This window comes from Neopelma chrysocephalum, unplaced genomic scaffold (assembly GCF_003984885.1).
Source record: "Neopelma chrysocephalum unplaced genomic scaffold, ASM398488v2 Primary Assembly neopelma1_60, whole genome shotgun sequence".
Taxonomy (NCBI): Eukaryota; Metazoa; Chordata; class Aves; order Passeriformes; family Pipridae; genus Neopelma; species Neopelma chrysocephalum.
Window position 1 is genome coordinate 15,961,148 of NW_020897715.1, and position 23,112 is coordinate 15,984,259.

The 23,112-nt window shown below is 45.2% G+C and overlaps 1 protein-coding gene across 1 annotated transcript; it reads left to right on the plus strand.

The window, feature by feature from the left end:
* Positions 1-12: 12 nt before the first annotated feature.
* Positions 13-21,010, plus strand: WDR3 (WD repeat domain 3). The gene is made up of 26 exons (XM_027681304.1): positions 13-297; positions 1,654-1,863; positions 2,323-2,441; positions 4,104-4,182; positions 4,523-4,618; positions 5,079-5,189; positions 6,140-6,241; positions 6,360-6,457; positions 7,395-7,490; positions 7,818-8,048; positions 8,788-8,881; positions 9,256-9,357; positions 10,034-10,119; positions 10,567-10,702; positions 11,411-11,467; positions 12,155-12,255; positions 12,404-12,515; positions 12,630-12,764; positions 14,290-14,340; positions 15,031-15,096; positions 15,928-16,020; positions 16,576-16,623; positions 18,352-18,395; positions 18,895-19,023; positions 19,527-19,620; positions 20,229-21,010. The coding sequence occupies exons 1-26, from the start codon at positions 127-129 to the stop codon at positions 20,382-20,384; spliced, it is 2,817 nt and encodes a 938-aa protein (XP_027537105.1). The 5' UTR covers positions 13-126; the 3' UTR covers positions 20,385-21,010.
* Positions 21,011-23,112: the final 2,102 nt, after the last annotated feature.

The following is a 23,112-nucleotide window of genomic DNA, read 5'->3' on the forward strand; positions in this document are numbered from 1 at the left end:
GTGACGCACTTCCAGCGCGGCGGGTGACGGGCCGGGAGTGCTGCACGTGTGGGGCCGCTGCTCCCTCCGCGCGTTCCCTACACGTTCCCTTCTTCCCCTCGCGCGCCCCTCCGCATTCCCGCCGCCATGGGGCTGACGCGGCAGTACCTGCGGTACGAGCCCGCCGCGCTGTTCGGGCTGGTGGCGAGCGCCAGGGGCAGCGTGGCCTTCGTGGCGCTGCGCGGGGAGCGGGGCCGCTACGTGGCCGTGCCGGGCTGCGAGCACGTGTTCGTGTGGGACACGCGGAAAGGAGAGAAGGTGCGAGCGGGGCCCGCCCGGGATACGGTGCCGGGGGGTGATGGGTGGCGGGGCGCGGCTGGGGTGCAGCGTGCGGGGCTTTTGGACCACCTGAATCAAAGCTGTTTGTGTTACTGGGCGGTAGTTGAAGGGAAGCGACACCTCCACAGCTTCCCCCCCCTGTAGTGTGAGCACACTGTGAGGTTTGATTATGGCTCGAGTCCGCAGTTCTGGTCGTGTCCTGACCCCATCGTGTTGTCGTCTTCCAATTCCCCAAACTGGTCATTGGACCAAAAGGATTCTGCGTAGTGTTACTTTTTTGATAATCCAGAATAAATTCTGATGTTGGATGCTTACAAGAAGGTCTTGGTACTGTTTATTTCTGTTTAAGGGCTTAATAAGATTTGCATTTGTTGAAATCCCACAGGCAGCACCGCCACAGATAGAGCAGATGCGGCTATAGATGATTTGGATATCTCGAATGCAGCAGCTCTCACCTTTGTTTTCTTTTGATAGTACCTTGTGGCCATCAGTTGTCAGAGGGAGGGAGTGGTGGTTCTTCTATTCTGCTCTTACTGTGAGAGTAATTTATTTTATCTTAACTTAATCCTAAAATGGCTGGATCTCACTGTGGATCCTTTGAGATTTGCCTCAGTACCTCAGTTGGGGATGAGTAATTGTTGTCATGGTGACTGGAAAGCTGCACCCTATTTAGCTGGCTGTGTGAAAATTCTTGGATGAATCAGGGATGTCATGGAGTTTATGTTTTGGCTGTGGAACTGGGCATCCCATGTGAGACTTGTATCTCATAGGAAGGCAGTGAGCTGTAACTTTAAGGACTTTGCTGCACATTGTCTCCTGTCAGATCCTGAAATCACCATAAGTGCTACTGTCCACTACAAACTGAAATCAGGATTTACTTCACAGCCCCTAGAGTCTGGCAGCTGGTATGTTGTTTTGGAGATGTTCTCGTGCAGTCTGTGGGAAAGCAGTTCTGTTCTATTCCTGAGAAAGGCCAAGCAAGAGAGGATGAATTAGGAAGAAACTTTCAGTCTTTACTCCCATACAATGCTTCTTGCTCTCTGGCACTTAAAATGCAGAGGCAGAATTCTGAGCTGCTGAGTTCCAGGCTTCATTCTGCACCAGTTTCCTGTTTATGAGAAAGTACTTCCCTTCTAACTGCTGTTTTACTTGGAAAATGGGGCTAATGACACTGTATTTGGTGCAGGAAGTTGAAAAACGAACTTACAAAATGGCAGAAGCTCTCAGTTGGATGTTCAGTTTAAGAGTAGAGTATGTTCTTTCTACTGTGTAAATATCTGGCTCTGGCATATCATTTATCAACATTATACATGTTTTATCTCCTAAAAATTGCAGGTTCTTATCCTTAAGGGTCTCAAGCAGGAAGTCAGTTGCCTCTGCCCGTCTCCAGATGGGTTGCACTTGGCTGTTGGATACGAAGATGGATCAATCCGTATCTTCAACCTCCTAAGCGGAGAAACGAATGTCACCTTCAATGGACACAGGGCTGCAGTTACAGCGCTGCAGTATGACCATCTGGGTGGCCGTCTGGTATCTGGCTCAAAGGTGAGGGTTGCACATCTGGAGGATGGCTCTTTCACAGAGATGCTCCATGGGGAAGGCTGACCTGCATTAAAATGTTCAGCATTTTAAGTGGGTTGTGTGGCCTCTGCCTGTAGCCAGAGGATAGCAGTGAGAGGAGTTAGGATAGCAAGACAGTGATGAAGTTGGGGAGCCCAGGGCTGGGAAAGCAGCAGGGGCTGCAGGGCAGGAGTAGGGTACTAGTAGAGGTTTTAAAGTGAAGAAGCTTGTAAGGCCAGGAATAGCGAAAGTGACTCAGTCTGGGATAACAATACATTTACTAGTCTGAATGCACCTTTTGGAAAGCAATGGCACTTGCTTTAAGTATCCTTGACATTCAAGTTGAGATTGAGAAAGTGTGCTCTCAGGTAATATTTTCAGTCTCGTAGCAGAAGTTTTGCAGAGACAAATGCCAGTCCCTTGGAGATGTTCTCTCTGTTCCAGGACACCGAAGTCATTGTGTGGGATGTCATCAATGAGAGTGGTCTGTACCGGCTGAGAGGACACAAGGATGCTGTCACTCAAGTCCTTTTCTTGAAGGAGAAGAACCTGTTGGTCACCAGGTGAGCCAGGCTAAGTGTAGTTGTTGATCAGGAAAGCAGGCATCGTTTTCCTTGAAATTTAGACATCCTATGTTCTACAGCCATTTGCGTTCTCTTTCTTGTCTCATGAGATCTCAGATCCACCATCATCTTTGATTTTGTCACATCCACATATTTTTTAATAGTACTTGAATCCAGATGTGGTTAGTGGAGCTGAAATGGCCATACTGAAAAAACAGTATTTAGAAAAGGGTTTAACAAGCTGGTAAATGCAGCAATTTCAAATTATTTTAACAAGGAATAATGATAATATGTTCATTATGTATGTAACCATTTTTGCTGTTTATCTTGAAGAATTAACCAGACTTAACTGTCTGTATGTGTAAGTCAGACAACAATGTGACAGAAAAATTGCTTCCTCATAAGCTGTAAATATAGGAATAAATTAAAAGATGATAGGTGGTTTTTTTTAGTTGGTTTTTAGTTATTCAACATGAGCTGCAAATTGACTAAATCCCTTTAATAATAAATGGTTGACAGAAGATACTCTTGCTGAAATGTCAGTCAGTAATTTTTATTTATTAATATGTCATCTAATAGCTTAATAGAAAAGTCCATGCAATCAGTTGAGTGTAAAATTAGAGTCTCTTTAGCTTTTTTTTTTATTTTTTTCAGATAGAAAAAGTAGTATTTGGTCAGTTTGGTGGATGATACCCATCTCTTAATGCAATTTCAATATTTGCAGGTCAGCTTTAGAAATGCTTCTTAATTTTCTCAGTAGCTAAATTGAGATAAAATTCCTCTCTGTTTTTTTACCTATTTTATTAACAGAGTAGAGATATTATCCTGTTTTTCTGGAGATGCAAAGTTTTGCTTCCTTACTTTAGATTGTTTTATTGCCCAAGCAACTAACTGCCTTCCTTTGTGTCCAGAATTTTTTGTGGTATTTTCATATGTCCAATTTACAAATGCCTTTGGATCCTATGTAACAAAAGAGGTGGATTAACAATAAATACCACTTGTAATCATAATTTTTTTTTTGTCCTGAGGGAGCTTAGTAATGTAACAATATATCTTGATTTAGTTGAAACTTATTGAGGAAAATAGGCTCTGACAAACTTACCAAAAATAAATAAAGTTAAATTGTTGTAGGGTGCACTGAAGGAATCTGTTTAAATGCTGGAATTACTTTTCTTGGATGCTCTTGTAGGATTGAGGTAGCTTAATGTGTGTGTTTTCAAGGAGATCTAATGGTATGTGGGCTTTGAAGGATTGAAACAGCTGTAATTCTCCGTTAGGAGGAGCAACTCCAGATGAGTGTTCAAAAGGAAGGGATCTGTGTTTCTTGTAGCCTGGTCAGTGCACAGGCATGGCACTGGTTGCAACTACGGAGAACCGTTCTCATCCCGAATAAGCAAGAAAGAAGGCAGTGTGACACTGGGGCTGGCAGCTGCATCCAGAGGTGGAAGCAGTTTTCAGTGACTTGCCAGATACCTTTTTGTAGTACCTTTGTATTACTCTACTTTGTTCTCGTGTAGGTTGTGAAATTCAGTATCTGAGCAGCTGCTCTGGGATATGTTGTGGCACGTTTTAACTTTTTTTTTTTGTATTTCTACCACTTTCCTAAGCATGTGCGCTCTGGCAGTCTTTCCTCAAGTGTTGAGTTTTGATTCTTTGTTCCAGTGGCAAAGACACATTGGTAAAATGGTGGGATCTGGATACCCAGCACTGCTTCAAAACTCTTGTTGGACACCGAACTGAGGTAAAGGGGATATATGGGGAACTGTTGGGGTGGAGGGACTCTGGATTACATGGCTCACTTTGTGCTTTCCCTGCTCTCAGGAGTTGTAAGCTGGCACTGTCATGCATTTTACTTGTCATTAGGCTTTAGGAATGAACAAATGAGAAACTTCTGTACTTTCCAGGAGCTGTCATCAACATGCAGTGGGTGACAATTCCGATACAGATGTCCCCAGAGGAGCTCTCAGCTAGCCATTCTCTTTTTTTTAATTAATTTAAATAAATCAATTAAAGATGCACTGCTGTTGTTGTGATAGTTAAAGCAGCCATAAGCCATTTCCTCACACTGTGCCTCTGGACAGGTCTGGGGCATGGCTTTGCTATCCAAAGAGAAGCGTCTAATCACTGGGAGTGCTGACAGTGAACTGAGGGTGTGGGATATCACATACATCCAGGAGGTAAGACACTCCCTCTGTAACCCCTCAATCTTCCCCCTGCCCGGCTGCTTGTCTTTGGACTAGGGTGGGACTGGTACATATGAAAATCTAATTGATGTTCTGGGAAACAGAGCCAAAGCAACGTCTTTGCTGTCTGAGGGGTCCAGAAGTTACCCTTGGGATGGGCTTTGCTGTTTTCTCTGTTTTTAGCTTTCAAGTGAGGCTGCAAGCACTTCCAGAACAAGATTTCCACAGTGTGTCAGATCTTCCTGCCTTATGGCTAGAGGGAACAGTCTTGTGGGTGGATGATAATCATGGGAGAACATGGAGTGCTTGGTGCCTACAGGCATGCTGTAGGCCACTCTGGTGTACACTAACTAATTGTATCTCCAGGGAAATGAAGTGTGAGACAGGAACAAGAACACTGTAGCTCTTGTGGTTTAAGGTACTCCTTATGGTGGGTTTTTTTGCCCATGAACAGGTAAAAGATCCTGACGAGCCAGAGTCCAAGAAAAGCAAAGGGCCTTCACCTGGCACAGAAGAAAACACTGAAGAGGACGAGACCTTAGAGTTGGATGAGCATCCTGAGGAAGTAAGATCAGTTTTCCATGCTGTCTATGAGATGGTGTATCTAACCCCAATTGCATGGTTTATACCCTGAGTGTTGTATTTAACCTGTTTGGGAAAACGTGATCCTTGTTTTTCTCCATAATTCTCTTGCTCCGTAACAACTTCCTCAGCAGCAGTTGCTGCCTCATCTACCTGCAAAACATCACCAGAACTATGTGTGCCAAAACACATACACATTATTCTCCACTGAAAGAGGAGGACTAGCAGATGTTTAAAGTTTAACTCTGCTAATAGAGCTCTTTGATCAAACAACACAGGATTAAGGCAGTTTCTGGCTGGTTGGCAGTGCTGATGCTGAGCTTGGCAGGTCAGTAGCAGAAACTGGGAGGTCAGACTTGCACCATAATGAAATATGGTGTGAGATTTGATTGCAGAAAGCCATTTTCACCTGTGCTGCTGCTGGAGGCTTTACTGAATCTTTCTTTCTGGTGGAACTTTCTGGGGTACTGCTCAGATTTCAGATTGCTTGTAGTTGTGGTCGATACCTTGTTAAAGAATTTTCCAACTTCCTCTCCAGATGATTTCTCTCCCTTCAGCCCTTTGTTTAAGAGTCTTTGTTGTCACCTTCTCTGCCTCTGCTGACAGAGGACTAAGTTCTGGTGCCTTTGTAGCATAAAAATTCATCTCTGTCTCTTAAATGGCTGTGCTTTGCCAATAAATTTAAGTTATTCTCCCACTGAGATTGTCAATGATTATTTTCAGTTAAAATGCAACAAAACATAAGGAAATAAGCTTTGTAGCTCACACAGATGCTTATTTTGTCTCGATTGTCCTTACTAGCTGTTCTACCAAGACCTTTTAGGTTCATTTCCCCCTCTTCTCTTCTTGGCTTCCCTTGTCAGCAGGTTTCTGAGTTTGCTTGAGAAGATCATTTGACATTTCAGACCAGAGATTTTTCTTCTTTCCCTATAGCGCATCGTTAAGTGCAGCAAAGTTGGATCCATCGTGCGGGAAGGGAGAGACCGAGTAGTTACTCTTGCCACAGACCGAATGGGCAAGTTTTTGGCCTGTCATGTGAGTAATAGGCTCCTCTGCTATTGAGCTATAGAGGAGGCTGTTAGAGACCTTGGGTAATTTCTGTGAGGGCCAGCAGGGCTTTGCATTCCTTTGACTTTGTTTGCCCTGTCTCTAGGGAACAGATGCTGTTCTGGAAGTGTTTGCTGTCCTTTCTGAAGAGGAAGTGCAGAAGAAATTGGAAAAGAAAATTAAGAAAGCAAAGAAAAAAGCCAAGTAAGCAGTCTTTCAGATGTATTTGGATGCTGTCGGTGTCCAGAAAACTGTTAGAAAAGCCACTCAAGTAGCATTACACAGTGGTTGAACTCCAAGCTTCCGGTCATTCTGTTTGTGCTAGCTGTTGTATTTTGGGGTTGCTGTTCCTGTGCATCTTTGGTGCTTGTCTGATCAACACTGCTCTTAGAGACTGAGTAAAGATGTTTCTTTCTGAGTCTTCCCCTTGCAAAAAAGAAGCTAATGTGTGCAAAGAAATGGTCATAAAATAGGTTTTCAAGAGCTGCTCACCTCTACCTGAGGTGCTGTTTATACTGCTTTGTGCATCAAAGTAAATCCTTGATAGGACATGCAGGAATAAGAGTTTCATCTGAGAAGTCAGAGTGACTCTGATACCTCATCTCGTGTTTTACATCAGGCTCGTGAGAGCTTACATACAGGTGGGAGCTTTCTTAATGTTTTCTCAGTGTTAAGCGTGTCTCTGCATATCCTGGCACTTAACAGGTGCCTCAGAACAGCCCTTAGGGGGAGGTCTGACTCCAGGGTAGAAACTAAAGCACAGGGTGTGTAAATCTGGAGATGCATTTTGGCAATGGCTGAGGACTTTTGGTGGGTGGTAGGAGATGAGCAGAAGCTGCTCTCACTCTCAAACACAGGTTTCTGTTGTCTGTTTTGCATCCGTATTTCTCACGTGCCTTGTTCAAGTGCTTTGGCTCCAGATGAGGATGCCTTTTTTAGGACAGATTTTCTCTTTAGTAGTCTTCATACTGGCACAAACTTCACTGTCTTACCCTGTTCCTAAATGTGATTGGCATTGCTGGATAAGAGAGAGATTATTTTCAGCAGGCTAAGTGATTACTTTATGTTGTTCTGTGTCTCTGTTAGTTTGTGTTGGCTGTGATGGGTCACTTGACTCTCCTCCCTTATCTGACATTTCTAGACAGAAATCTGAAGAGGTGCCTGAAAGGAATGTGGAGCTGAGCCTGCAAGAGGAGATTCAGCGGGTCACTAATGTCAAAGCTTCTTCGAAAATCAAGTGAGTGAGCCTGTGATAGAGCCTGAGCAGTGGTTATGCAGCTGCCTGGGGAGAGCTCTGCACGGCTCGATAGGGGGAGAGGTGGAAGAAATTTCCCCTTTGACGTTTGTTTAGCTTGGAGCTGGGGAGAAGCCTACCGTGATCTCCAGTCCATTAACACTCTTCCACAAGTGGTCTCCTTCTTGGACACTTCTGCGTCTTAGCGTGCACTTGCTTTTTGGATGTGCTCTGTCTATATTCCTGTATCGTTTGACCTTGATATTTGATCCCTCCTACAGTTTGCCTTATTGCCCCTGTGTACAGCTCTGATTTTGTCTGATCAAACAGGTCATTTGACTTGATTCTCTCTCCAAAAGGAGAGCTGAAGATTGTACTGTTGCTCCAGAACAACGTGATTGAGTCATACAACCTGGACCTGTCAGCACAAGTCCCACAGGCTGTCCGTGCGTCCAAGATAACCATTGGAGGCCACCGCAGTGATGTCAGGACGTTAGCTTTTAGCTCTGACAACATTGCCATTCTCTCAGCAGCTGCGGAGTCTGTAAAGATTTGGAACAGGTATGCGGTCCAGTTGGGACAGTGTCCTCTGCCCTATGTATGTCAGTCTCCCAGAACTCAGATGCTGTGTTCAGAAAAGCAGTGATAAGGGAGAGGAAACAATGGAGAGAGATAAAATAGTGAATGAAGTAAAGGAAATAAAAAGAAAACAATTTGACTTGTTTTCTTATTAGGGAAACTGAGAAGCTGTACAGCTAAAATTGCAACACAAGGTCTAAATACAAAAGTCATACATAGTAGTCTAGTAGAGACTGTATTATGTTGTGAGTGTTTTTTTTTTGTTTTTCCTTTTTAGTAAGAGGTACTAACTGTTATGCTAAACAAGCTACTGCCCGTTCTTTTGGGAACATGTGGTTTATCTGAAGGATCTAGTATTAGACTAGAGTAGGCTGCTGCTTTGATCTAGATTGTTGTCCCAGTGTTTCCTGAGTGGTACGTGTTTCAAGCTCTGTTACCTTTGAACTCTCTATCTTATACTCCTCTCCTGAGTGACAGGAGTTGCTGTTGGAGGACGGGAGCTCTGTCCTTCCTCACAACAGCAATAAGTCATGATGGTGGACTATATAATTGCATATTTTTATGGGAAATGTTCTTAGCAGTAATGCTGGGTAGCATTTGGGTCATAGGATCGTGGTGGTGTCTCTTCTGACCCCAGCTGAAAGACAGCTGTGGGCATGTCTCTCACTGAGTGGGCCAGATTTTGTGTCTGAGAGGTTTTGGGCTCTGTCTCTGCCCACAGATCGACCTTGCAGTGCATCCGGACGATGGACTGTGAGTATGCGCTCTGCTCGCTCTTTGTCCCGGGAGATCGGCAGGTCATCATTGGCACCAAGGTAAGGAGTCTCCTTCTGCACTCCAGACTGCCCAGGTCTGGAAATATGTTATGAAAGTGTCATTAAGGCACCCTCACAGAAAATGCACTATGTCTCCTGATGTGGAGCACTCTGGTTTAGGTGTAAAAACCTCTCTGATAGGTTCTGCTCTGTTTCCAAACTCTTTATGGAGTTCTTGTAGCTTGAGCTGGACATCTGGGGAGAGCTTTGGGAAGTCCCTGACAGAGATCAGGAGTTTGGTCCTCTTTGTAACAGCCATCTAATGAAGCTGCCTGTTGGGGAGATGGATGGCAGGGGCACTCTTCTGTCAGGAGCTATCATGAGTTGTGAGCAGAGGGGCTGATTTGTCATCTGTAATGTATCTTTCTCCCCAGACAGGGAAGCTGCAACTGTATGACCTGGCTTCTGGGAGTCTGATAGAGACACTTAATGCTCACGATGGGGCAGTGTGGTCCATTGCTCTTTCACCAGACCAGGTAACTTAGCCACCTTTCTAAGTATCATCTGTTGCATGTCTTTTTGTGTAGCTCCTTCTTTCAGTACTGTGTTTACACTACTGATGAGACATGGGAACCCCTCATCCTGGGAGGTGGAGAATGCAGCTCATAGTGTCTAAGAGCTTTGTAGTGGAATCAAAACAATAGCAAGCAATAACCTGCCTGACATTCATGCACCCTACAGATTAAAACATACAGGATAGATTTTACTCTTGTTCTGAATGTAATGTAAATGGGATAATGTTGAACTGTTCTTCATTTAGAAGGCTGTGCTTGTGTGGTGATGGTAAGGTGTGTGTTATCCAGTAACAGTGGGAGTGTCAAGTTGCCCACAAAACACATGCACATTGTTACCTACAGCTGAGATGACTGCTTTCAGTCCCAAAATTTCAGTCCAGGTTTTGATTTACGTTTGGGGTCTTTGTTTTAGACCTCCCTACTAGAGCTTTTGAAATTGTTGTTGTTGCTCCTCAGCCAATGGGTAACGCATGCTTTAACCAGAGCAAGTTTTCCTGGTGGTGTCTACTTAATCATTAATGCTGTAGGAAAGTGGGACACTTCAAAAACCTTCTTGTGTGTTGGCAATTCCTTGCTGTAGAATTTATCTGGATTATAGCAATTGGTTTCACAATAACTTTTTTGTTTTCCCCTGCAGCGTGGCTTTGTGACAGGAGGAGCTGATAAATGTGTCAAGTTCTGGGAGTTTGAGCTTGTGAAGGATGAGAGCAGTATTCAGAAGAGGTGAGAAAATAAACCTTTCTGGCCTATGTTGAGCTGCAGTCCCTGTTGTTGTTAATGAGTGCTTTGGCCTTCGCTGTGCACTGCAAGAAGTGCCAATGACATCTGCGTGGAACATGTGGAGAAGAGTGTGAGCTTGGTGCTGTTTTGTGAAGGCCTGAGCTTAGCTGAAGAACGGCACTTGCCTAATTATGATCCCTTTCTTCTGTATGAGTTTAGCTTCTAATCAGGATAGGCTTCCAGATCATGAAGTATTAAATTTAGCAGTGAAGTTCATCAGCCTGCAGGGCCTGCTTATTTCCAGTCCTGTCTTATAAAAGTCATAGTGAGGAATGAGATGCTGCATGTTACAATTAACTTGCATTCCCAGGATGCAGTATGGGACTTCCTATTTCTTCCTAACTTGTTTGTTTAGGATAACAATTGTTTTTTTCCTCTTCTTGTTGCCAGGCTTTCCATGAAACATGTGCGCATTTTACAGCTGGATGAAGATGTTCTCTGTGTGCGGTACAGCCCCAACCAGAAACTGCTGGCTGTCTCCTTACTGGATTGCACTGTGAAGATTTTCTATGTTGACACGCTCAAGGTGTGCAAGACCAAATGGGCTGTGAGGCTGTGCGGGGAGTGATGTAATGGTAACCTGCAAGATGAGGAATACATAGGAAAAATGTCTATTTATTGTGCAACACTAGTAAGAATCAGAGAGACCATGCATCCTGCTTCAGGTGCCTGTTTGCTAGCAAACCTGGCAGAACCATGGCTGGCTGACACTGGGGAAAAGATCCATATCTTATTTGGAAAGTGTTCTGAACCTGTGGGTGTCAAGGTTCATTCTAAACGTTGCAGACATGGTGTTACTCCTGAATTGCGAGGCAGTATAAGGGTGTAGATGGATGTGTCACATGTGGCACTAAATAGGGCATAGCAGAGGCAAAACCTGGGGGAGGAGAACCTTCCTTGTGAGCAGTGTGTGGTGGTTTTGTGAGTTGTGTATTAGCATGTGAATGTTAGGGAGTGACACAGGACAGACTGGGGCTGACAAATAGGCAGAGAGAAATAAACTCCGTAGGCAGTGGTGATTAGCACCAGAATTAGTTCAGCTTGCTTGGGTACTTCCACCCTTCTCTCAGTTCTGCCATCATGGCCCTGCTGCAAACTGTTCAGGGCAAGAATAGAAGTGGAGCAGTGCTAGAAAGACAGAGCTCCTGATGCAGATCAAAACTAGCCTGTAGCTTGAGATTTTTACACATCTCTACCCAGCATGTCTAACTGAGTCACCTTTCTTCTGCTTCAGTTTTTCCTCTCTCTGTATGGACACAAACTGCCAGTGCTGTGTATGGACATCTGCTATGTAAGTATCATTAGGGCTGTGTTAGGGGGGTCAATGGGTGATATGGATGATTGTGAGAACCTCTGCTAGCAACAAGGCTTCTAGGATAATGGTTTCATATCACCCCCTTGCTCCCAACTTAGCAGTTTCTGGATGGGACACAGCAAGCAGTCCTGTGCTCCCTGGAAGGAGTACCAGACTAGTGGTCATGACAGAACTGACCAGGGCATTTTGTGAGTGAGTGGAAATCAAAATTCTCTTGTGGTTCCTTAGACTCAGCTTAAAAGGCACAGCCTGCTCTCTGCTAAACTTATGAACTATGTGAGAGGAGCCTGAATTTTTTGTTAGTGGGAGCAGAGACCAGGTGCTGAGATGAAGCACCCTCTTGTCTGCTTTCATGTCTATTCATTCTTGGGCTGCATCTTGCTCTGGGGTGTCTTTGAAATGAGGCTCATTGAAAGCCAGGAATGTCAAGATATAATTAAATACCTGCAGAGATTCAGAGGAGGGCCAGAGTGTTGTCAGTGCGCTGTATCAGTACCACAGGCATGGGCCACCATGGTTAGAGAAGGTAGAGGTATCAGGAGGCTGTATTTCAGGGGCCAGATACCTGCCTACTCAGCAGTGCTTAGTTACTGGTTCAGCAGTAGTTCCTCGTGGGGCTGCCAGCCAGCTACCCACACCCTCCTCTCTCTATTTGCTCTGTAGGATGGGACTCTAATTGCGACCGGCTCTGCTGACAGGAATGTGAAGATTTGGGGCTTGGATTTTGGAGACTGTCACCGTTCTCTCTTTGCCCATGATGACAGGTTAGTCAAATCCTACAGCATCTGGGCTGTGGACTCTCTTGTCTCCAAGGGGTTGTGTTCCAGCAATAATCCTTTTGTCCAGCATAGAGTGGGGGGAAGGTCTGCTGTGTTCCCCAAGTGGGTAAATTTGAGCCTTCTTCTCTTCCAGTGTGATGTATCTGCAGTTTGTGCCGAAATCCCATCTCTTCTTCACAGCTGGGAAGGACAGCAAGATTAAGCAGTGGGATGCAGATAAATTTGAACATATCCAGACCCTGGAGGTAGGAAGTTTTTGAGACTGTTGAAAGGAAGCATTATCTCTGCATGAGCAGCATTTTCCTCAGGGGTGGGAGTTGAGTGGTGTTCATGCCATACCTCTTCTGTCTACCATGCAGGGGCATCACCAGGAGGTGTGGTGTTTGGCACTCAGTCCCAGTGGAGACTATGTGGTGTCAGCATCCCATGACAAGTCCCTGCGCCTCTGGGAAAGGACGAGGGAGCCACTTATTTTGGAAGAAGAGAGGGAGATGGTGAGAGTCGCATCCTTCCTGCCGAAGACAACTTCCAGGACTGTTTTCTCTTCAGCAGGCAGTTTCCTCATTTTTCACTGTGGAAAAGCCTGGCTCTACACTTGGCAGACTGGCTCATTATGAACCACAGCCTGGTGTTGGGGTGCCCAGGCTTGTCTATCACTTTTTGCATGATGGGACTGTGCCCTGAGCTGTCTGCAGACAGCACTTGCAGGTGTTACCTGTGCTTGCTTGCCCTGCATTGCAGATGCCTGGCTAACTTGCTCTCTGCTTTGCTTCTCTCCTGCTTCTCAGACTTTGGTCTGTAGTTGTGGTTTTCTGCAGGTCTGTTGGCTACAGTCTTTGATATTCTCTTGTTCTCTTGTCCTCCTTTCAATACAAGTGTGTTTGGGAGGCAGTTCAGCAGGTGGCTGTTGTGGAGTGATGGAAAGCACTGCTTCTGTTAAATGCAGTTTGTCTGGGTTTCCCCTTTCCCTACTGTGAGAGGTCCATTCTGTCTTAGTAGCAGGCCCCAGAGCTCAGGGGTGCTGGAAGAAGCCCCTTCTATTCCATTTGAGCATGTATTGTGAGGACTCATAGACACCAAGAAGGACTTCAATAGGAAGGAAGGTATAAAGGTCTCTAGTCCAATCCTGTGCTCACTGCAGGGTAACCTTAAAGCAGGTGCTTAGATACTTGTCTTGGTACATGGACATCTCCAAGGAAAGAGATTTTTCAGGCTGTCTGAGCAGCTGTTCCAGTATTGAGCCACCATAGGGATGGTGGATGTGTTTATTTCATGTATCCAAGTGGAGGTTCCATTGGAATAATTTGTAACTCTTGTCTTTTCATTGTATCCCTCAGAGGAGCCTGTCTCTGTCACCCCTTCTTAAAGCAGTTCTCAAACCACGTTGAGGGAAGGAGGCAGAAATGCAGAAGCAGGAGTAGATGAGAAACCTGCAGTAGATGTATGGTTTTTTTTTAATCCCAGCCTGTTTGCATGAGCTGACCCAGAGCCTGCACCTTGATGCCCAGTGTTTGGTGTGCTAGGAATGAGAGTGGTAAAAAAAGAGACAGCTTCTTTGCTAGATTCTAGAAAAGTGGGTCAAGTTTTAGTAGCAAGGTGGGCATGAATACACCAGTAGTGAATTACACGCTGACGTAATTGATGCCCATTCATATGAGAGATGACAGACTGGAGGCTTTTTCCTCTTGCATGCTAGGACAACCCAGGGACTCCTGTGCTGTGTGACTGGTGAGAAGTCTGGTGCTGAACTGCTGTGGTGTCTGTCTTGGCTTGATGGGCTGCATCCAGAGCAGAGGCCTTAATTTCTTCTTGTCTGGAAGATGCTAGAGCTCCCTGTGGTGTTGGGACCAGGGACAAATGGGCATTTTGCACTGGCACTGTTGATCTCTGCTTATTTATCCTGGTTTTGCAATGGGCTGCATGAAGCTGCAGGCTGCCTTGCTCAACCAGTCTGGAGGCAATTTGTACCCTTGCTGCCTGCTCACCACTGTTAATATGTTGTGTTCTCATCCACTGTAGCAACGAGAAGCTGAATATGAAGAGAGTGTGGCAAAGGAAGAGCAGCCTGTGGTGAGTTGCACCATCTGAATGTGAATGTGCGTCTGTCTGACTGTACATACTCTGGAATAACTACTTCTGTAAGAGGTATAAAAGAGGTACCAGAGAGGAAAGATAATTTTCTTGCTTTGAGGAGGTGCAGGGGGGAAGGTGCTGTGGAAGCTGTGGTTGCATCATGATGCATTTGACTTTGGTACTTCACACAGACAGCTTCAGGAGATTGTGTGGAGCTGGCCGAACTGCTACACAGTAGCTGTGGACACTGAAACCTTGCTGTGCTTTTGCCCTCTTTATCTCCCCAGTTCAGGTCCACACCAGCTCTGTACCAAGGCAGGGCTGCCTTCTGGCAGCTGCTTCCAGGTCCATGTAGTGCAGGACTGGTGGGGAAGACTGATCCCTCTAGCTCAGATGCTTGTGTTGCTGGTTGTTTTGAGACTTACTGCATTACCTGGCCTCTACTGGCAGAACAAAAACTGTATTTTCCTGCCTCCCAGAGCTCAGTGTTAGTACAGTGCCTCTGTTCTGGAGGAAAAGCTGTGCACTTGGGAAAACCTGTATTTCCCCGCATAAATGACCAGTTTAGGGAACAGGGCTGATGTTTTTCTTAGTATGGATTATGGTAGGATGCCTACCACAGCGTGTGCCTACATGTATCAGCTGCTCAGCTGCAGAAGGACAGAACTGCAACTCTGTATTTTGTAGGTGCCTGGAGAGACTCAAGGAGAGACAGGACTGGCAGGAAAGAAGACTATTGAAACCATCAAAGCGGTAAGGTTGTGTGGGTCTCCCAGTGTTGATTTGTGCCTTACCAGCTTCTGCTCTAGGGGGGCTGTCATAGGATCGGAGCATCAGTTTGAAGAGTAACTCATGCTGTCACATAAGGGCAGATTGCCTCTGCCTGCAAGAGCAGTCTGTCCTGCTCCGTGGCTGACAGGGAAGGATCTGACTCTAGAGAGTCCCACACCAGGAAATCCTGAGATCTCTCCAGAGAATGAGATGTGAGGTTCCTGTAGCTGCAGCTTTCTCTGCCTGTCACGTGTGGGACAGACTGGCCTGCTCTTGCCCCATGGGGTTTGAAGCCCAAAGGAGCACAAGGCAGCTGGGATATTCTCTTGGCATCAGACCTCTCCCTGAAGGGCTGTGCAGTCCCGTGGGCATCCATGGAAGGTAGAAATGTATTGCGGAACTTGAGGTGGGAGGTGTACCAGGAAGGTGTGGGGGTGGGTAATTTCATGGCTGCAGATTTCAATGGCTTGGTGCTCTTGTAAATACAGAGGAAATCCTTAATCTGAATAGGCAAAATGTCCTGACTCTGGCTTGGGCTTCAAAAGGGTACTGCTTGCTGTGGGTGGAGTTCAATGTCAAGGCAACAACTGAAGCTGCAGCAGAGAGCACTCAGGGAAGTGGGGACAATGTGGGTGGTATGTGATGTCTTCAGGACATGATTGATGTGCTCAGGTGCAGTCTGGAGCAGAGGTTATTGGGTGAGATGCCCTCTGGTGCTCCGGGTCAGCCCCTTTGCTGCCACCTCCATTTGTCCAGTTGACCTTTGCTTTGGCTTGTCCTGTGTCACTGATGTGCTGTTCTTGTGTTGCACAGGCTGAGAGGATCATGGAAGCTATTGAGCTGTACAGAGAAGAGATGGCAAAACTAAAGGAACACAATGCCATATGCAAAGCTTCAGGGAAAGAGGTAAAATACTGAGGAAGGTACCAATCCCAGTGTGTGTTGGGTGTATCCTTCCAGCTCGGGTGGTTAGCATGCAGATAAAGTCAGGATAGCGAGAAACAGCAGATATTTGCTGAAATCTTTTGGAGAACTAAACGGCATCATGCTCTGGGGCATGGTTAGTGGTGTGTTCTTTCTTTCCAATATCTTTATGTTTAAAGCCATAGTAGGATGTAAGTTTTGTCCATGGAAGAGCATACTGCTGCAAATCATTCTAAAGCCTAGTCTTTGCTTTCATCTCAACACTCCCTGCTAAATAAGGGGCTATGATGTAAGTGGGAAAAGTGACAAGAAGTGGAAGAAAATTCATACATATTTGAATTAGTCATATACTTCTGAGAATGAGGTTGTCTAGTGGCTGCAAATAAGGCCTTCAGTGATGTTCTGGAGAGGATGGAGGTGTGGGAATTGCAGGAAGACACTCAATAAAAGCTCTCTTCTACTGTGGATGAAAGTTTGGTCTGAATACGCATTTGTACGCACACACCTTCCTCATTCTAACCCATTCTGTATCTCCAGGTTCCCTTTCCTGTCAACCCCATTCTCCGTGCCTATGGCAATATTATGGTAAGTGGAATGCCCATGCCACAGGCTGTGGTCCTTTCTCAGCTTGAGTGGGGCTGGTTGATTTGCTGGCTGAACCAAAACACTGGGTTGCTGTGGGAAAAGACTGCTCGATCCAACTTGAAAACTTGGCACTTTGGTTTGTGCAAAGTGAACATAATTTGGGTTTTTCATGATTGTGGGGTTTTGGTGGATTTTTTACATTACTTTTTAGTATCTTGCATGTGTGTTACAAAAGTTTAACCCCATCAGGGTTAAAGAGGGGGGAATGAAATCCTGTGGCTCAGTAGCTAGCAATTTCTTTGCAAGTGGATGATGTTTAATTGAATCCACTGTACAGAAAAGGGAGTTTGGACCTGCTTCCAAAGTCTTGGAGGATGTGCTAGCCCAATTGCTAGGCTGGTAAAAACACAGGTGCAAGTCACGATGTGTCCTGTTATGTGGTTACTTGACCATGATGAGCATCAGTGTGTCAGACCACGAACAAAAGTACTTCATATGCTGACAGTTGCTAATTCTCTTTCTTGGGAGAAGCTCTACCTGTGGACTGTTTGTCCCGACATACCTACTGTGTTGCCTTGGCTCAGGAAGCAGGAGTTGGAAGTACATGAAAGCTTCCTGATCCTAAATCAGGAATCTGCCTGTACAGCTGTAACCACAGGCAGGGCTGTGTTGTAGCTACCTGGGTTGACTTATGCGGCATTGGTACTGCAGTTACGGATTGTGTTTCTATTCCTGAAGAATTTACATTGAAAAAATTCTGTATGGCAGTTAAATGTCCAAGTTTTGCAGGCTACAGCTGGTGCCTTAACTCACTCATGCTGTACTAGTACACAACAGTTTTTACTAAATTCTGAGAATTTTTGACATCCTACAAAATACACAGACATGGATTCATGGATTTCATTGATAAGTAAAATTTCACTACTCTTAGTAGATTAGTTTTTGTTTTCCTGGTTTATTCTAATGTGGACTCCTAGACTCTGTTTTTAAGTACCCTTGGGAAGATCCTTGTTTTTTTATTCTCCCCTTTTCATGGAGTCGTAAAATTGTTTGGGTTGGAAGGGACCTTAAAGACCCCTCGCTATGGATAGGGACACCTTCCATTAGACCAGGTTGCTCAAAGCTGCATGTCAATGCCAGATGAAACAGCCTTCTGTTTTCCTTCTAACTACCTGTAATCACCTTGCAAGAGCCTTTCTGTCCCTCCATAATTATGTGTCTATTTTAATTATAAGTTGGATAGACTGAACAGAAGTTAATGAAATCCTATGACTTAATAGTTAGGCACTTTGGCAATTCCCAGTTCTGCTCTGCATCTGCCAAACACTTTCAGCAGATTAACAGGAGTAGCAGGACTTAAATCTTTGGGAGATGAGTTTGTGTAAGGTTTTCTATGTATGATTTGTTTGTTTCACCAGACTATTTTTCCAGTTTTTACAGGATTCATTGAAGTGAATTGAGATGATTTAGCTTGTTGAATATAAACTAGATTTTTCACAATATTCTTCACCAGTGTAGAGTATCCTGAGAAGGCTGGGTCTGTGTTTTAAGGCGGGAGAACTTCTCAGCTGACTGAAGCTGAAGGAGTTTTCTCTTTGTTCTACTAAGCTTGATCTGTCTGTCTCACAAGATGTGACTATGTGTCTTTAACTGCGTGAAATGGACCTTAAGGCATGTTGGTCCTGGAATGTTTCTTGATAAGCAGAGTTGGTGTCTTTCCTGTTACAGCCTTCTGCATATGTGCTAGAAGTTTTCAAGAAGGTCAAGTCAAGGTGAGTCCAAAGACCCTTATTGCTGAACAGATTTGTGACTGATTATTGGATTTCTAGGCCTGGGACTGGCTGGGGTCCTTGAATGGTCTTTCATGCTAGGTATATGGGCAGTGCTAGAGAGCCTGGAGTTACTGTTCCTGGCAGCCTCTTTTGAGAATGCATGGAATTGGGGATTGGAAATTGTTCCTTCCATGGGAAGTGTGGGATGAAGCTTGTGAATATGGGTTGGCTGCTTGGAGATGCACATGTGTGTGGAGACTAGTTTGGGAATGCTGAGTAGGGAAGGCTATGTGCCTGCTCCCTGTGCCAGAAGATGCCTGCTGACCTGGGCTGTAGTCTGTGCATATGCACTGTGCTTTGTGGGCAGTCACAGACTGGCCATGAGGAATGCTTAGCACAGCTTTTGTACCAGAACCTACCAATATGGAAGTGTTTCCTGCTCATATGTAGCACTGCAGTGGCTGAGACTAATGCTTCTGTCCCTTTGCTTTTTCCTCAGTGAACTGGAAGAGTCTCTCCTGGTGCTGCCCTTCTCCTATGTCCCTGACCTGCTCAGACTCTTCAATGAATATATTCACCTGGGTTCAGATGTTGAACTCCTGTGCCGAGCTCTTCTCTTCCTGCTCAAGTGAGTCCTTTATCTGCCCAGACAGTATCTGGGCTTTCTTATGCATCTCTGGGTCTGAAGCTCTTGGGAGGCATCCTTGAGAGTAAACATGTGGCCTCTGCAGGAGGTAAGGAATCACTGCAGCCCACAGTGAATGGTGTGTGGGAATGGACTGATCGGATGCAGTGTTGACATGCCCAGATGGGGTTGCTGGTCCTAGTGCCCCAAGTCTCATTGGTATGAAAGATCCTACATCAAGTCTGAAGTGGCACTGTTGGTGGCAGAGTCCACTGTGGTGGTTAGAGCCCGTGTCCTCAGAGAGATTTTCCCCTTGCACCACTGTATGTTAGACTTCAGAAAATAGCTTTTCCAGATAAATCTGTCCATGCCTGTTATAGTGCTGGTCTGGGGAAGCCTAATTTAAGAAATAAAGTATGTCTGGAACACATAGAGGCTCAGGAGAGGGGCTTTCTGATGTTTCTAAGAACAATGCTGCAATACATCACTACTTGCTTTGTTCCCAGGATACATTTTGGGCAGATCACAGGCAACCACATGCTGGTGACAGTGATAGAAGATCTGAAGAAAACTACCATCTCGAGAGTCAGTGAGGCCCGGGTGAGTGTTGCACCCTTCCCTGCTCCAGGATCTGGAATAACAGGATGGGCCAATGTTTGTGAGCCTGTATTGTCTGTGGTGTCCACTGGGAAAGTTGGTTGGGGGTCTGAGCCCATTCAAACCATACTTCTTTGCAAAATAGGCTGCCTTTTCCTTATGTTCTTCTTTATGTGAGCCTAGCTGTGCTCTGTCCCTCATTTACTCTTGGTTATCTGATGTACGTATTTGGGCCTTGGCTCACTAGTTTCTAAATATGCAGGAGGTAAATAAACTTTCTGTTTTTCTTGGGCTTTTCTGTGGGCTGCTGTCTTAATTAATGCAGACTGTGCGTCTTCCCAGAGGCAACTTCAGGTGCCTGTCAGCAACTTGTCTTTCAGAATAATCAATGTATTATAGCTACTCTTAATAGAGGACCGTGGGGAACCGAGTGCAGGACTGTCTATTCTCCTACTCAGATGAAGTTTACATTTAAGTAATGTTGCATTCTTTAAAGCTGTGGATTGCCCTGCTTTTGTCATTTCTTGGCAGAGGGTTGCCAGTGAAGGACCCTCTGCCCCCTAACAAGCTTGAGATGTGCCTTACAGTATGGTGCTGGTCTGTCTCTGCAGGATGTGCTGGGATTCAACATGGCAGGGCTCCAGTTCCTGAAGAGGGAGATTGAGGCCAAGGATGAGGTGACATTTTTTGCTGATGCCACTGAACGTTTTGAGGAGAAAAAGAGGAAGAGGAAGAAGAAAGAGAAGATGGTTCTTGCAGTGCTCTAGCGTTTGCTGCCCAAGACCTAGAGCACCTGGATGGAGTCACGTAACCTCAGTGCTGGCCATGGAAGTGTTCTTGTGGCTGAACATCTGTGCTGATGTCCAGTGGCTGGGACAAAGTCTGTCCCCTCCCCATGCGGTATAACCAGCTTGTAAACCTAACTCAGAATGGTTGTCTCTGAGGTGAACTATCTGTAGTCTGTTGCAAATGTATGCATTTGGACTGTTTCTGAGGTGACTGTCAAAGGCACATGATCTGCCTCCAGGAAAATGCCCCTTAGCAACTGAGTTGATTATCCTATGAAAGAGATCAGCTCATTTTGGCAGCACAGATTCAACGGAATCCAGCACATGGACTGCTGGTGAGACCACGCCCTGTCCAGGGAAGGCAACCGGCAAGATTTCATACTGGTTTGACACCTGTTCATGGCTTGTGGCCTCTGGGCAAAGCTCAGTGACTTCTGCTGAAGTGTGAGAACTTGGTCTACAGCTGCTCATTTTTTTAGTGGGAAGGGGAGAAACATGGCTGTACTCTGTTAAAGAGATATTTATATATGCTCTACAAGACTATTTTGTTCACGGTGTTTTGTCCTGATATTTGTCTAGTAAAGCCTCAGCTGCCTTGCCCTGTGTGTCAGTTTTGAAAGGATTTTTTTCAGGGAATAAAATTAGTGGGAGCAAATAAAAGGGCTGCCACCCAGGATTGTGCTGTTCTGGAGAGCTGGCAGACTGAGCAGAGAAGTGTGAGTTGTTTGCATTGTACTTGATCCAGTTTTTAGAAATTGCACTGGATTGTTGCAATGTTGTACTTGTCCTGTATCAGATAAAAGAGTTTATTTTCTCAGCGGGGGCAGAGAGGCAGGATAAAGCGAACAAGGCTCTGCTGCTCTGCTAAGTTATTAGTTTGTAGTACATGCTGTGTTTTTTACCAGTAATCACAGGTTTGGTGGATGTGGTGGGGGCAGCTTCTAGTTACTTTGCTGACTGTTGGGCCTCCATGTCTGACTTGGGTACTCAAAGCTGAACTTCTAACCTGCATTTCATGTGGATTTTTATTTGCATCCCAGTTTTTGCAGAGTGCTGTTTTTGACTTAGGTTCTCTATTACTAGCAAGAATGCAAAAAGCAAACAGTTCAGTTGCTCAGTCTTTAGGCAGCACCTCAGGTGTAATAACCACATCTCTTAGAGTAACTGTTGTTAGTAAATAACTTTGTCACTTAATTCTTCAGAGTCTGGGTAATTTACAGGAGCATGTTGTGCTCCAATTCCAGCAGGTGGGTCTCAGACTCTTCACATAAGTAGCAACCTTCATACAGCTCTGCCAGATGTTTCTGGGTGCCTCTCTACTTTTTTATTTGTCTAGATATGGGTGAAACTTGTGATCAAACAGCTCCACTCAAACATGTCTGCATCCTGACCTATTCTGTTCTCTTTCATCGTATTCTGTTCTTTTTCTTTACTCCTCCCAAAGAAGACCCTCATAAGAGAGTGTCATAAGAGGAATTACTACAATGGGAGGAAGAGGATGCACGGTAGGATGATAAATTTTGTTGGTAAACTCAGTTGACATCTGGTTTCCATGTCAGCTGCTGCTGAAACGGGCTAGCTCACTGGGAAAACAAAGAAAAGTGTTACAAATGGAGAGGTGGCTTGTGACACCACAGTGCACCTTCAGCGCAGGTGAGTGAGGAGAGAGATCCCAAAACCAGGTACCAAAAGGGGACGGCTGACTGTGCCTCCATATGATGTGCCCTGTTTACCTTAGTGACAGGGAGATAGGTGCTATGGAACCTATGTAATGAGCTGCTGTTTGATGATCCTCTGGGAGGCCTGGGATAAAAAACACAGGCACAGGTGCACATGAACTCAGGGACTGGTGAGAAGGTTGTAAAGGTATAGAAGAGTGGCTTGGGATGCAGAGTCATCATTAGGATGACAGGTGTTTCCTCTGCTCTAAGTTGGAAGAGGGGGAATTCCTTCATCTTTGTCTCCATTTACTGTCACTGGTATTAGGGAAGAATTCTTGGAAGCAAAGGTCTTTTAGGTGGTGGAAAGTTGTCCTTTCATAGCTGCTGACACAGGCTCCCCTGCTGAACTTGCCCTCTGGTTCTCTGATTAGTATCACTTGTGACTGGTCTGTACTAATGCAGTACTGGGGTGGCTACAGAGAGCTCAGCATATGCTTTAAATGGAAGAGGTCTGTCCTGTGCTAACAATCCACTGATATACTACAATTCTGATATCCTTGGGTACATCAACTTGCCCTTTCTTAGGTGAAATTCTCTGGATTTACAAACCTGAGCAGGAAAGCAATTGCAAGTACAGGGCCAGCTTAAATCTGTATCAGAATATGTGTCTCACTTAACAGTGTGAATGAGAGAGTACAAAACTGGCATTCACATTTCACACTGGTGAAAGCTACTATTAATCCCCAGTCATGGGATTCTCAGTCACTCTGAAGTGCTGAGAGAACAAGTCATCTGCATGTATCAAGAAAAATTCCCCATCTCTCTCAGGATGTCAATGTTGGAAAAAGGATGAAGCACATCCTGGAAATGAATTAATTCATAAACAGGAAGCAGAACTGCATTCACATACACAAATAAGATGGCTCACAAAAAGAGCCTGAGATGTTTCTCTTAGTCACTGCTGTGTAAGTAGGAACAAGGAGGGGGAAAAGGCCATCTCTAAGTGGCTCAGTCTCCCACTGTGAAGAGAGACAAGCATTTGAAGG

What these genes read in the sequence shown, in the direction of transcription:
- WDR3 (XM_027681304.1), top strand. Translation starts at nt 127, where the DNA reads ATGGGGCTGACGCGGCAGTACCTGCGGTACGAGCCCGCCGCGCTGTTC. An exon ending in TTGTTGGACACCGAACTGAG is followed by an intron (nt 4,183 to 4,522) that starts GTAAAGGGGATA and finishes GCCTCTGGACAG; the next exon opens with GTCTGGGGCATGGCTTTGCT. An exon ending in GCAAGTTTTTGGCCTGTCAT is followed by an intron (nt 6,242 to 6,359) that starts GTGAGTAATAGG and finishes CCCTGTCTCTAG; the next exon opens with GGAACAGATGCTGTTCTGGA.